General features: G+C 35.2%; 1 protein-coding gene and 1 long non-coding RNA gene across 4 annotated transcripts; both read left to right on the top strand.

Moving 5' to 3' along the window:
* The first annotated feature begins 4,339 nt into the window (after window positions 1-4,339).
* Window positions 4,340-12,868, top strand: LOC107061473 (uncharacterized). Of its 2 annotated transcripts, XR_001473999.1 has the most exons (4): window positions 4,340-4,741; window positions 8,740-9,410; window positions 12,113-12,238; window positions 12,469-12,868. It is a non-coding gene; the product is annotated as an uncharacterized lncRNA (long non-coding RNA). The 2 variants fall into 2 exon arrangements; XR_001473998.1 differs by lacking the exon at window positions 4,340-4,741 and having other exon boundaries at window positions 8,679-9,410.
* Window positions 6,121-8,589, top strand: LOC102600268 (uncharacterized). Of its 2 annotated transcripts, none has more exons than XM_006351999.2 (4): window positions 6,121-7,008; window positions 7,138-7,446; window positions 7,551-7,647; window positions 7,728-8,589. In XM_006351999.2, exons 1-4 carry the CDS (start codon window positions 6,143-6,145, stop codon window positions 8,418-8,420), a joined length of 1,965 nt encoding a protein of 654 aa, XP_006352061.1. In that variant the 5' UTR covers window positions 6,121-6,142; the 3' UTR covers window positions 8,421-8,589. The 2 variants fall into 2 exon arrangements, with proteins under 2 accessions (XP_006352061.1, XP_015166236.1); XM_015310750.1 differs by having other exon boundaries at window positions 7,542-7,647.
* Window positions 12,869-13,715: the final 847 nt, after the last annotated feature.

Below are 13,715 nucleotides of genomic sequence, written 5' to 3'. Positions count from 1 at the left end.
ATATGGATAACGAGAAACTAAGGAAGAAACATACTAGTAGAAAGTTAAGAAAAATAGGAGGGCCCGTCTCACCCGATGTTGGGGCCCCCAAAATCAAAATTGCCCACGCACCAGATGCTAAGCACTGGGCGTGAGGTGGGGTGTTAAAGAATGACAAAAGTCCCATATCGGTGGCTAATGAGATGGGTGGATTCCTTATAAGGCTTGGGCAATCCTCCTCCCTTTGAGCTAGCTTTTGGGTTGTGAGTTAGGCCTAAGACCTAATTTAACATAGTTTTGTTGCTTACCGTCTGAAACCATCAACGATGGTGAGATTCAGATTATGTTAATAAGTTTCATTTCATCATAGTTAAATAAAGATGAAAATTTTAAGTTGTAGTTATTTTGTTGACAGAAGCTTTGTAGAAGAAAGAAAGAAACTCAAAGGATACAAAAAATGTTAGAAGGAACCTTGACTGCACTAATGGATTGCATAATATCAGAGGATGGTGGAGTTGCTGAAGAATTTGATACTCTGGTTTCTCCTCAACCAGAAGTAAGAAGTAAACACTGTTTGTACTTCTTCTATTACAGTCAATTCTGATCAGTTTAATAACATTGAACTTCATTATTACAGCCTGCTGATGTGGAGAATGACCCTGTTTCACCAGTGGATATAAGAAGATCATCAGCCGATAACAAAGCAAATCACCAATCAGCTGCTTAGTGTTTTATTTGTGGACTACTTTAGCTTTCTATGAATTTGCATTTGTAATGATTGCCAAGACTCTTTGTCCATACTTTAGTTTGATGTCAGTATTTAAATTTATGACTTGCTATTTTGGGTATTTATGATTACATATTGAATTTTCAGTAGATTATTTATGCATATGACTACACATTTAATGTATGAAGCCTAAGTTTATATCTGATGTACTCTTAAGTTGATGGGGCTGCGACAATTTTCTCAAGCCGTTACTCTGTTACTGTCCAAATTTAAATTATCTATGCAGATGTGATTTGTGGATTTTCAAAGCTCAAGCAGCAAATTATTTCTAGTAACAAATGTTGATAATCGGGGGAGGTGCTTTGCTTGGTAATCTTGTTACATCCCAGATGTTGTCCATATAGATCAAAAGCGAGATGAAATACCAAAATCTATTCATATTTGTAGAGAACCTGCACATTTAGATAGGCTTAAATAATTGCAGCTCAGTATTGACATTAGATGGAGCAACGGAGACTGCAGATGGTGATTGTCACCTCGTTGGAATACTTGGCAACAGAGAAAAGCAGAGTATTATGATAAGACTCTTATCCAGTTATTTCTCTTCATCTCTTTTTAGCTGATCTTACATAGACCTTCAACGCCTTATTCTCACCTGGAAAAATCTTAGCTTCTCCACACTCCTTTAGAAGCTTGTCGAACAAAAACAAACTCAAAAACAGGGCCAACATCCAGCTCTGTATACTATCGCAAAAAAGGGCTGTTCGCGCCTCAAAACAATCAGCAAGCTCGTGTTAAAAATCAGAGTTATTGAAGCTAGACTCCAAGGGCTATGGTGACCAATTGCATGCACAACATGCTCAAGACTGCAGATGGTAATTGTCATCTCGTTGGAATGCTTGACAACAGAGAAAAGCAGAGTATTATGATAAGACTCTTATCTAGTTCTCTCTGTCTCTTTTTAGCTGATATTCCATAGACCTTTAAACCTTATTTTCACCTGGAAAAACCTTAGCTTCTCCACACACCTTGAGAAGCTTGTCAAACAAAAACAAACTCAAAAACAGGGCCAGCATCCAGCTATGTGTACTATTGCATAAAAGGGCGGTTCGCGCCTCAAAACAATCTGCAAGCTCATGTCAAAAATCAGAGCTTAATCCCACTTCCATTTCTGAGACAACAACTGTGAAAATCCAGTGTAAAATGCCATATATCATATAGGCGCGCACAAGCCCAACATATATATAAGGCTATATCGGTCACAAATATTGGTAGCTCTTAGGTTCTCTGTCAGTAGTGTGATAGATGCCGCAGGAGATTTTTGTCACAGGAGCTTTTCTGTACAAAGTGTAAATATTTGGCTAATTCAATATGGAGATGTGTATAGTTGGGGTGTGGAACCTAATGAAAAACCAAATTTTAAGTAGAGTTCAGTATAAAGAACTTCTGATTCTTTTATACGATACTATCATTAATTATGTTATTGATTTTAACTGCTATATATTTCAATCAACATAATTCAATCTCATTAGTCTTCCAAAGTTGTTTCACAGGTATCCTATTGTTATTTTTTAGTTCTTATATCTTCATTGTAAGTTGTTCATGTCTCAAGAACTTATAAAGATTGTGTAGAAGCTGAGTGTTTCCTATAGTGGTAAGGGTAGAAAGGGTATGTAGAAGGATGTTGATGCAGTAGGTTATGTCAAATTCTGCCAATAGAACGGTCCTAACTTTACATAAACGTCAACTGGAATCCTAACCCAACCTTTCAGTAGAACTGTAGAAGCAAGAGACTAATTTGTTGTTGAGTGATGTTCTTAGGCGAGGTTACAACTTCATCTTTACAGTATGTTTGGAGATCATTTTTACTTTCTCAAAATTTCTTTTCGAACCGGAAACACGGATGAGTCACCTCAATTTTTTGGTCTCTCAATATTCATACAAGCATTTTCTCCCTAATTCAATTCTTCTTATATTTGAACTTCAAACAGCTCATATAAACTTAAACCTAGAGAAATCGAATGAAAAATATAAACTAAAACACAATCAAGGAGAAAGCATGCGAAGATGATAAATTAAGAAATTAAGTAATCAAGCCAAAAATCGAAGCGAGATCTGGCAAATCACCTGCAAATCAAAGAGAAGATGGAAAGCCAAAAAGGCCATCCAAAATAGTAATCTTGTAATGTATACTGTGAAATGTATCACACAATTGTCAATCCTTTTGTAGTGTATGAACATTATTTTAACATTCTTACACGAAATGACAGACATTGCATTTTATCTATTGTTGGTGAATCAATGCTAAAAACAGTAACCTAAACTCGAGTGATGATCGTTTTGTATCACCTGCCCAATTTGCATCAATAAATCCACTAACAAAAATCATCACACCTTTTATACTAAAGTCCATGACTAAGAGACCCCTTCACATAGCACAAAGTCCTTTATGAGACATCTAAATGAGAAGTTGTTGGATTATGGATAGGTTGCGAAATGACACCAACAAGTAAGAACTTTCTGGTTTTGTGATAGTCAAATAAATTAAGCTTCCAACAAGTTGTTGAAAGTTTATCGCATTCAAATGGCAGACATGATTTGGGAATTGCTTAGAGACAAATCCACGAGGTTGCTCCATAAGTACTTCTCGATCCAACTCTCATACATTCTTTTCATCGAGCTGCCACATTTTCTAGACATTGAGTGCATCAAGAGAAATAAGTAACCTTATGTTTTGATTGAATATAAGCTCAAATATATAAACCAAAGATAGAGAACTTTGGTGAATGACGATAATTGTTCGTTAATTACAATTAATAAGAAATGTGTCCTTGAAAAGCTCGATAAATGAGTTAGTCGAGCTAAAACATTATATTATGTTACTTGTACGAATATATAGATTTGAGTATCATGAAATTTGAATTCAATTATAGTTTGGTAAATTAGCGTCAGATCATACATATATTTTGGTATTCGATTTGATTATGACATTCTTGTGAGACATGAAGTACGAAATTGCGTGTTGATCAAAATCGACGGTAAATGTATGTGTTGTTTGGATTTTTGTTTTTCATCAAGATTTTATTGTAGAACTATTATACTATTGATATTTGATTTATATGTTTGAGAATTTCTGTATAACAATATTCTTCTTTTGTGAATCGGGCTAAATAATATCAAATTAATCATTTTCAAGAACTTCGTTATACTTATTTTTATTTTATAACTCAAATATATTACTTTATTATATTATTTGATTTTTATCATATAATTATTTATATCCGAGTATGTATATATATATGTGTGTGTGTGTGCAAAATCCTAATTTTAAAATTAATGAGAACTAAAATTGTCCTAAAATAAATAAATAGAGGAAAAAGGTATTTAATGCCTCAAATATATAACTCTTATTCCTATATATTATATTCCAATTTTCAAAATGGTACAAAATCCTTGGTGTTTTTATTTGAGAAATTAAAAAATTCTACATACGTTAAGATTCTCTTTAAAATATACAACCCCACAAGTGAAAATTTTCATATACTAATAATTAATAAAATATGATAAAATAATTTGAAGCTTTTATATGTTTTGGGTAAATGAGGCTTTTATAATTAATTATTACATCTCAGGTGGGTTTAGCAGATTGAACAAAAATTAAAGCGCAAGTCCTCCTCCATAACTGTACCGTAGAAATCTACAACTTCTTTCCTCTGATTAGGTTTAGGATATAAAGCAAAAATTAGAGCACAAGTCCTCCATAACCTCAATTGTACAAATCTACAACTTCTTTCCTCTAGTTAGTTTTTTTTGGTTTGAAGTTCACACGCTCCTTTCTATTCGGCTTGTTCCATCGTTTCCTTATAGACGAAGAACCATATACATAGGAAGCCCTTTATGGTTATTCTTTCATAGGTTCTTCCGACCTCTGTCAATTTCTCGAATTAGTTTGATTTGAAAGAGAAATTTGATTCTTGGAGTTGATTGCCAGTACAACAAATCTGAAGGCTGCACTTTGGAGGATTTTTTTTGGAGGTATACTCATTTTAATTTATTTTTATTAATTGTTCAATGGATAAATCGTGGATTGGAAAGCCCCAGACCTCAAACGAATACTTGCTTGGTTTGGATAAATTTCTTGATTTTGCATTTAAGAATTCGGCTGTGGAAGATACAATTAGATGTCCATGTCCTATATGTCATTTTAGCAAGTGGAAAACTAAAGTGGAAGTGCAGGATCATTTGATTTGCAAGCCATTCCCTCACAATTATGTTACTTGGAATATTCATGGTGAGAAAAAGGTGTTAGAGCCTTCTGGAGATAGAGTTGTTACGCAAGAGACATTTCATCCAGAAAATCCAATAGAAACAGTGATTGATGATGCATTTGGGCAGTATAGGCAGCAAGTAGTTGATGTAGGGACATCTCAACCATTGGGTTCAACTGGAATATCAAATGAGGGGCATAGGGAGGGTTCTGGTGACTTTCATGATTTTCTCAAAGATGGAAGTGAAACACTGTACGAAGGAAGCAAGTACACAAAGCTAGAGTTTTTAATAAAGTTGTATCATATAAAGGTCTATTGTCGAATGACTGACAAGGCAATGACCATGATACTGGATTTGTTGAGAGATGCATTTGAGGATGCAAAGTTACCTCCTTTTTATGAGGCCAAAAAAACAATTAAGAAACTTGGCCTTGACTACACTAAGATTCCAGCATGTCCAAATAATTGTATGCTATTCTGGGAAGGTGATTCAGAATTGGAAGTATGTAAACATTGCGGTACATCTAAATGGAGTTCTAATAAGAAAAAAAAGCAAGCTGCAAAGGTTTTGCGTTACTTTCCATTGAAGCCAATGTTGAAAAGGTTATTTATGTGCAGTAAGACTGCTGAGCATATGAGATGGCATGCTTCGGAAAGTAACCCAGATGGGCTTATGAGGCATCCAAGGGATGGTGAGGCATGGAAGACATTTGATCAGATTCACTCTGGATTTTCTTCTGATCCTCGAAATGTTCGCTTGGGCATTGCTACTGATGGTTTCAATCCCTTTGGAACAATGAGTTCTACCTATAGTATTTGGCCAGTCTTCTTGATTCCGTACAATCTTCCTCCCTGGATGTGTATGAAACACACCTCCTTCATCTTATCAATGATCATCCCAGGCAAGCAAACGCCTGGAAATAATATAGATGTATACTTACAACCGCTTGTGAAGGAATTGCGTGAGTTATGGAATGATGGTGTTGAAACATTTGACTCATCATTGAATGAAACTTTTAGAATGCATGCAGTTCTTATGTGGACAATTAGCAACTTTCCTGGATTAGGTATCTTATCTGGCTAGAACACATATACTGGTTTTGCCTGTCCAACTTGTAACTTTGACACTGAACCTTGTCGTCTCCATCATGGTAAAAAGTGGTGTTTTATGGGTCATCGACGATTTCTGAGAAGAAATCACAGATTTAGATTAAGCCGAGTACGCTTTAATGGAAGCACAGAGGAGAGGAATCCACCATTAAAATTATCAGGTTCTAACATTTTGAGACAAATTGCTGAAGGGAGAGGAGTAGAGTTGAATGGTAGAAGGAAAAGATCTAGACGAGCAACTAAACAATGGAACAAGAGAAGTATATTCTTTGAACTTCCATATTGGGAGTCCAACTTATTGCGTCATAATCTAGATTTTATGCATATTGAAAAAAATATATGTGACAATATCATATATACGTTGCTGGATGATAAATCAAAGTCAAAAGATAATGCTAATGCTCGCAAAGATCTAAGAGAAATGAGAATAAGGCCTGATCTTTGGCTGAAGGATGATGGATCGTATAACCTAGTTGTGTTTTCACTTATGACTGATAACAAAAAGGTGGACACTAAAAAGTTGTTTCTTACAACTTTGAAGAATATTAAAGTACCAGATGGCTACTCAAGTAACATTTCCAGATGCGTTGATCTTGCACAGAAAAAAAATTATGGGTTGAAAAGTCATGATAGTCATGTTCTTTTAGAGCAGTTACTACCATTGGCAATTCGCAATGTGTTGCCAAATCACGTAGTTACAGTTTTGGTGGAATTTTCCTCATTTTTCAGAGCCCTATCTAGCAAAACTTTGAATCCTTCGGAGCTTGATATTCTCCAGGAGCGCTTTATAATCACACTTTGTCACCTAGAGATGCTATTTCCTCCATCATTCTTTACTGTAATGGTTCATTTATCAGTTCATCTAGTAGATGAAGCAAAACTCGGAGGTCCAGTGCATTATCGAAACATGTATCCTGTGGAGAGGTAAAACATTAACATTTTTCTAATTTAAAGTTATGTGTTTTCTGGAAATACTAACATTTATAATTTATAGATATTTATGTTCTGGTCACCTTAAATAGTATGTACACTTACTGTATATTAATTTTCTAGGGAATTAGGTTATTGTAAGCCCTATGTACGAAATAAATCACAACCAGAGGGTTGTATAGCTGAGGGTCATATAGCTGAAAAGACTCTTACCTTTTGTTCTTGGTATATTGAGGATATTGAGACAAGGTTCAACAGACCTAGGCGTGTCCGTGATGAACCAACTGATATGCCTTCTGGAATGTCATCTCTCTTCCCTCAATTGGGTAAACCTGCATCAGCTTCAGAAAACTTCCCTTTAAATCCTATGCAGAAACTACAAGCTCATCGATATGTTCTTCTGAATTGTGCAATAGTCACGCCATTTGTGGAGTGAGTAACTCTTACAAACTTTATGTTCTTTGTCTTTGTAATGTTTGAAGTAGGCTAATCATACTCTTTAACATTAACTTAATAATTTCATATAACGAATTTAGAGAATACATAATGAGGAGTTCAAGGGAAAGAAGACCTTCACCTACAGAGATAGAGAGGAGAGTTAATAAAGAGTTTGTTGATTGGTTTCAAAAGCAGGTGAGTAAGCAATCATTATTTATTGTTTATATTTGATTTGAATGAACAAATTTGACTAAGTCCATTTTATTTTGATTTAGATTATGAATCAAGACACAATAGATACAATGTCTATCGATCTAAAGTTTTTAGCACGAGGTCCATCTGTAAATGCAAGAAGATTTACTGCATATAACATCAATGGGTCCAAATTTCGAACTTTGGCTCGAGAAGAAGGTTTGAAAACACAGAATAGTGGAGTTTTCTTAACCTCCAAAACATCATGTGTTGCAAGCAGTGTTGATGGAAATTTAAGGCAAGCAGAGTTACCATATTATGGGAAGTTAGAAGATATTATTGAGATTAATTACAATGGACGGTTTAAGGTTGTTCTTTTCAAATGTAAATGGGCTGATACGACTCGAGATAGAGGGTATCAAAAGGATCGTTGGAATTTTAATTGTGTTAATTTTTATAGATTGATTCATATTGGTGAACGTGAAGAACATGAGCCTTACATCGAAGCATCTCAAGCACAAACAGTGTACTATGTGGATGATATTGTCAATAAAGGGTGGAGTGTTGCTGTGCATCTAAAACCAAGAGATTTATATGATATGGGAGAAGTAATGGAAGAACAAGTATATGAGAATGAACCATACCAAGAGCAAGAACTCGACCAATTTTTCACTGATGGTGATGAGTATGTTCAGCTAGCTACAGATTATATAATTGATGATACAGTAGAGGCAAATTTTGCTACTAACCTAGCAACAGATGCAATGTCTGAATGAGTTTTACTGAAGATTTTCGTTAGTCCTATTTTTTTATTGAAATTTTCTATGTTGATATGTTTATTGGCTTTTAATGGATATGTTTGATTCATTAGAAAAAGATTGAACTTTTGATTGGAGAATGATTTTCTTTTAGAGATTTGATTTTATATTTCAAAGGACTTAATTATGATGAAATTCATTCAATGAGGCTTTGATTTGACTAATTCAATCGAGCCGAGTTAATTGTGGTGTTAAACTGTGCATAGTTCTTTCTATAGATAAATTGTAATTTTTAGCCAAGTCTAGTTAATTGTGGTGTTTAACTATCTGCTCAAAGCAACCGCGAGCGACCAGGGAGAAAGGACATGTCTGCTCGAGGAGATGGACTGACAAATCAGTAGTTGAGGACTTATTGTATGGCTATGAGGTTCGTATACTTATTCTGATATTTGTTTAGAATGCTCATTAACTGTGAAATTCCTTTTCGAAAAATATATTGGAATCCTTTCCTTTTCTAATACATGTTATTTGATAATTGGACGGGTGTTTGCAATAACTATTCCATGTTTATAAGCAAGATTGTATTTCATCTTGAAACAGGGTACGTAAGTCTCAGTTTGTGATCCCCATAATCCATTCCCTGTTTTGAATCCTTAACTACATAATAATGGTTCCAACTATGGTATTTCTCATAATTAATTTCTCACTATAGCTTCTGATATTTCTCGACATGGTGAGATACATGACGTGAATGGTGAGAAGGTTGCTGTAATTTATTATGCTGGTGAAAAACAAACCATGGAAGAAGAGAAAGACGAGAAACCAAGCTTCAAGATGTGAAACCATCAATATCTTGCTCCTCTGGATTTTAACTTCCTTAATTTATTGGTGTATTTTTTTTTTCAAAGGTCGTACTTTAAAGCTCCTTCCTTTGATGTGGTATTTGGGAATAGTGAAGGCTAGCTACTAAGCTGCGGACGACATTGAGGAATCAAGATGTGTTTGAAGGTACACACATCTTCTACATTTTATTGGTATTATGTCTATATTGTGACCTGCTGAATTGATCTTATACCTATTTACTTATATTGCGCTCAGTATTACTTAATGATAAGAAACCCTTGCTCGACATTTGTTTTTTTAAAACCTAGTCAATCTGCCGCATTTTACTTTTAAAAGGTCTCGAGATACTTAATACAAGCAAATAAAGCATAAAACAATCATAGTCAACATCAGGGGAGTTTTATCACAGACTCGTCTCGTAGTGCCTGTGAAAGAGTCAGAATAGCAAAAAGGGTATCTGCACACAAGGTAAGTTATTTTTCAGTTTCATAAAGAGTAGTTTACACATGAAAATATGAAATAAATAGCAGCATAGGCTTGCAATGCTCATAAAGCATCTCTGGCAGCAATTCTGGGGGTGATAGCATCTTCAAATGATGATACCTCTAGTTCCAAATTAGACATCTTGTTAATGTTTGTGAATCTGGCCTGGTTTATTCTTTTTTCTGATTCCGTCAAGTCAATTTCATTGTCCTTTATGACTTTTTCTGTGGCTACCATCTCATCAGTCGATAACTCAAGCACGTTGCCAAGATGTAGTCTGTGTTGTCTGTGATACCACATCTTTTAAAATACTTCAAAATATGATAAAATCTCAAGTAGTTGTAAACATGCTCAAAATGGAGAGTTCACAAAGTCAGTGAATCTCGTGATTTAGCTTCAAATATCTTGTGTGCTAATGTCAAAATAGATTAAAGCATAAAACAACCATAGTCAATATCAGAGGAGTTTTAGAGTTTTATCAGACTCGTAGTGCCTGTGAAAGAGTCAGAATAGCAAAAAGGGTATATGCACACAAGGTAAGTTATTTTTCAGTTACATGAAGAGTAGTTTACACATGAAAATATGAAATAAATAGCGGCATAGGCTTGCAATGCTCAAAAAGCGTCTTTGGCAGCACTTCTAGAGGTGATATCATCTTCAAATGATGATATCTCCAGCTTAAAATTAGATATCTTGTAATGTTTGTGAATCTGGCCTGGTTTATTCTTTTTTCTTATTCCGCCAAGTCAATTTCATTGTCCTTTATGACTTTTTCTATGGCTACCATCTCATCAATCTATAACTCAAGCATGTTGCCAAGATATAGTCTTTGTTGTTTGTGATACCACTTCTTTTAAAAGACATCAAAATATGCTAAAATCTCGAGTAGTTGTAAACATGCTCAGAATGGAGGGTTCACGAAGTCAGTGAATCTCGTGATTTAGCTACAAATGTCTTGTGTGCTACTGTCAAAACAGAAAAAATACATCTAGGACAAGTGATGAATTCAGAGATGCTACTTCTTGCTCTAGTGTTGCAGACTGCATTATGTCCAGCAGTTCTTTCTTCTGCAACTGGAATTGCCCATTTTTTCCAAGACCTAGCTCCCTTTGACTGTAGCAGGCAGTTGGTGGTAAGTGTAAAAATGTTGAGTTTCATCAGTGTTGTGACTGTCTTTTGAGAGGAAATCTGCAGTACTATTAGCCTCTCTAAATGTGTGCTTGCACTGGATAAACTCAAGTTGGTTGATGAGTCTGAATGTCTTTGATCTGCTCCTACAACTTCCAGGGAGGTTGGCTGCTGTGTGTGATCCATTTTGTAAGTTGCTCTGAGTCAACCTCTAGGATAATTCTTTTGTATCCATGTTGTGTGCACCAGTATAAACCATGAGCTGCTGCCTGAACCTCTGCCAAGTTATTGGTACCAGTTCCTAAGGAAACAGTGTATGCATAAATCATGTCACCTTGTGAATCTCTTAGTATACCTCCCCCACCTATTTTTCCAGGATTACTCAAGGCACTCCCATCACTGTTAAGTTGAAAGGTGTTAGGTGGAGGTCTTTCCCAGTTAACTTTCCAGACCCTCAACTCATGCCTGCATCCTTCTATAAGCTTGATCAGATCAATCCAAGAACTAGGCCAACATATGAATGAATATACAGAGTGGAGTAAGTAAAACATATCTTTAAAAGTGAGGCACTTGACCCTTGCAACACTTGATTCCCCCCCCCCTGCCCAATACCTAGTTGAACACCTATTTTTCCATAGGTTCCAGCAAATAAAGAGGGGAAGGGTGTGTGCTATGAGTTTCTGTACTTCATTCTTGCATTCAACATCCCACCAGGTCAGTAGAAGATTTCTCAAGGAAGTATGTCTATGGTGAATACCAACCATAAAGAGAATTTGGTCTCAATATCCACCACTTACAATTAGAAATAGTGCAATACCTGATTTTGGTTCCTTATATATGAAAACCGTGTTAAGTTATGCTAGAGATGCTTTATATTTCTTAAGACTAATGTAATATTTGTGCTAGTGAAACAGTTTGGTAAGTTAGTCATGATAGAGATGTATCAATTCTGCATGTTCCCTACAAAAGACTAGCTGATATAGAGGATATGCAGACCACATGTCTCAATCATCACTATTAAACAAACTATAGTAAGTTTTATTATAAACAGAGTTAAGCTTTGGTATAAAATATCAAAACCTAAGATGTCCACCAGCTGTGGTTAATTGGTGATTTTCAAGTTAGGATCTGTTACCTGGTAGTGGTTTAATGTACAATTGCTTTCGTTAAAGGGACAATTATAAGTATATTACAGTCTGATTCTGGAAGAGCTAAAAGTATGTTTCTACTATTCATCTTTTGTGTTGCACTTGCAGATTAGACGTCCATTCCCATGGAGACACTACTTTCAAAAAACACATCGTCTCTTCTTTGTGGTTGATAGAAATGACAACAACCATGTTGTTGAGGCAAGGGACAAGCTTCACAGGGTGTTAAATGAGGTAATTTTGATATTACTATAGTTTTTTGTTTTTTGGTATTAATTAAAGAAGATATATATTAACGACGAACTATTACATCCAAGGGCATGTGCCCCAAATTCCAAAGGACAGGCTCAAAAGGTTGTGATACTAGTAGGAGTAGTAGAAGCTGTAATAGCAACAGTATTTACAGGCTCAAAATGGTAGGCACCACACTGACTATTTCTTGACATATTCAATAAACTATGCAGGTAAGTACTTTCTGCTTTATCAGCCCGGGTGCCTCAAGTGTACATTCTGGATCATGCTAAAAAAACTTCCAGTGGAGTAGGTTGTGGGGATTGGGTACCCATGCACACTAACTTGTCAGCCACTAGTGGATTATACCGTGAAGTACAAGCACTTGCAATTATTAAGAAGATGTGAGTACAACTGATTTGGTGTTGTAAGCATCTGTATAACATCTAAGAAGCCTCCTTCAATTTGTAATGACCTTAGGTGGTAAGATTTGGCATAAAGTCCTTGCAGTAGAGCATGCATTTTAACAATAGTTATGGATTCTTTTGGGATTGTTCCAGCAAGTCAGGAATCCAATCACTCAAAGTTAAATGTTTGTTCAGTCTATTTTGTTAGTTCAATCAGTCATATGTGAATAATACTAGTCTATATGTTGTGGGGCCTGATGATGATGTGGAAGACATCAAAGAAGCAGCTATGGAAGATATGAAGTCAGTGATGAGCAGGATCGACAAAACTGGAGAGGGAGTATATGTTCAAGCAACTACACTTGGATCATTAGAAGCTTTGCTGGAATTTTTGAAGACCCCGGAAGTAAGCATACATGTCAGTGGGATTTTGCATAGGTCCTGTGCATAAAAAGGATGTCATGAAAGCTAGTGTTATGCTTGAGAAGAAGAAAGAGTATGCAACCATCTTGGCCTTTGATGTTAAAGTGACACAGGAAGCTCGGGAACTTTCAGATGAACTTGGTGTCAAGGTTTTTATGGCTGATATTATATATCACTTATTTGATTAGTTTAGAGTCTACATTGACACTATCAAGGAAGAAAAAAAAGGAAGGAAGTTGCTAAAGAAGCAGTCTTTCCCTGATTGTACCGAACTGTGTCTTCAACATGAGGGAAATATATAATTAAATTTTAAATAAAAAGTAATTTTCAGTAGCAACAATATTTGTGGCGGATATAAGTTGCCACTAATTATTTATTTTAATTTATTCATTCATATAATTAAATTTCAAATGGAAATAAATTTTCAGCAATAAAAATATGAAGGCGAAATGAAACTGCCACTAATTTTTTTTTAAAAACATTTAAATCATATTGTAGCGGTCGAAAACTTCCACGTAATGTTTTTTAAAAATTTGAAATTATGTTGTGGAGTTTTATAGACCCCCACAATTATTATTTTTTGGTAACATTATGATATATTGTGGGAGTTTAAATACTCCCACAATATTTTTTTCGAAACAGCAATATCA

This window comes from Solanum tuberosum, unplaced genomic scaffold (assembly GCF_000226075.1).
Source record: "Solanum tuberosum cultivar DM 1-3 516 R44 unplaced genomic scaffold, SolTub_3.0 scf00138, whole genome shotgun sequence".
NCBI lineage: Eukaryota > Viridiplantae > Streptophyta > Magnoliopsida > Solanales > Solanaceae > Solanum > Solanum tuberosum.
Note: the sequence above shows the minus strand (reverse complement) of the source record. Positions and strands in the feature narration are given on the sequence as shown.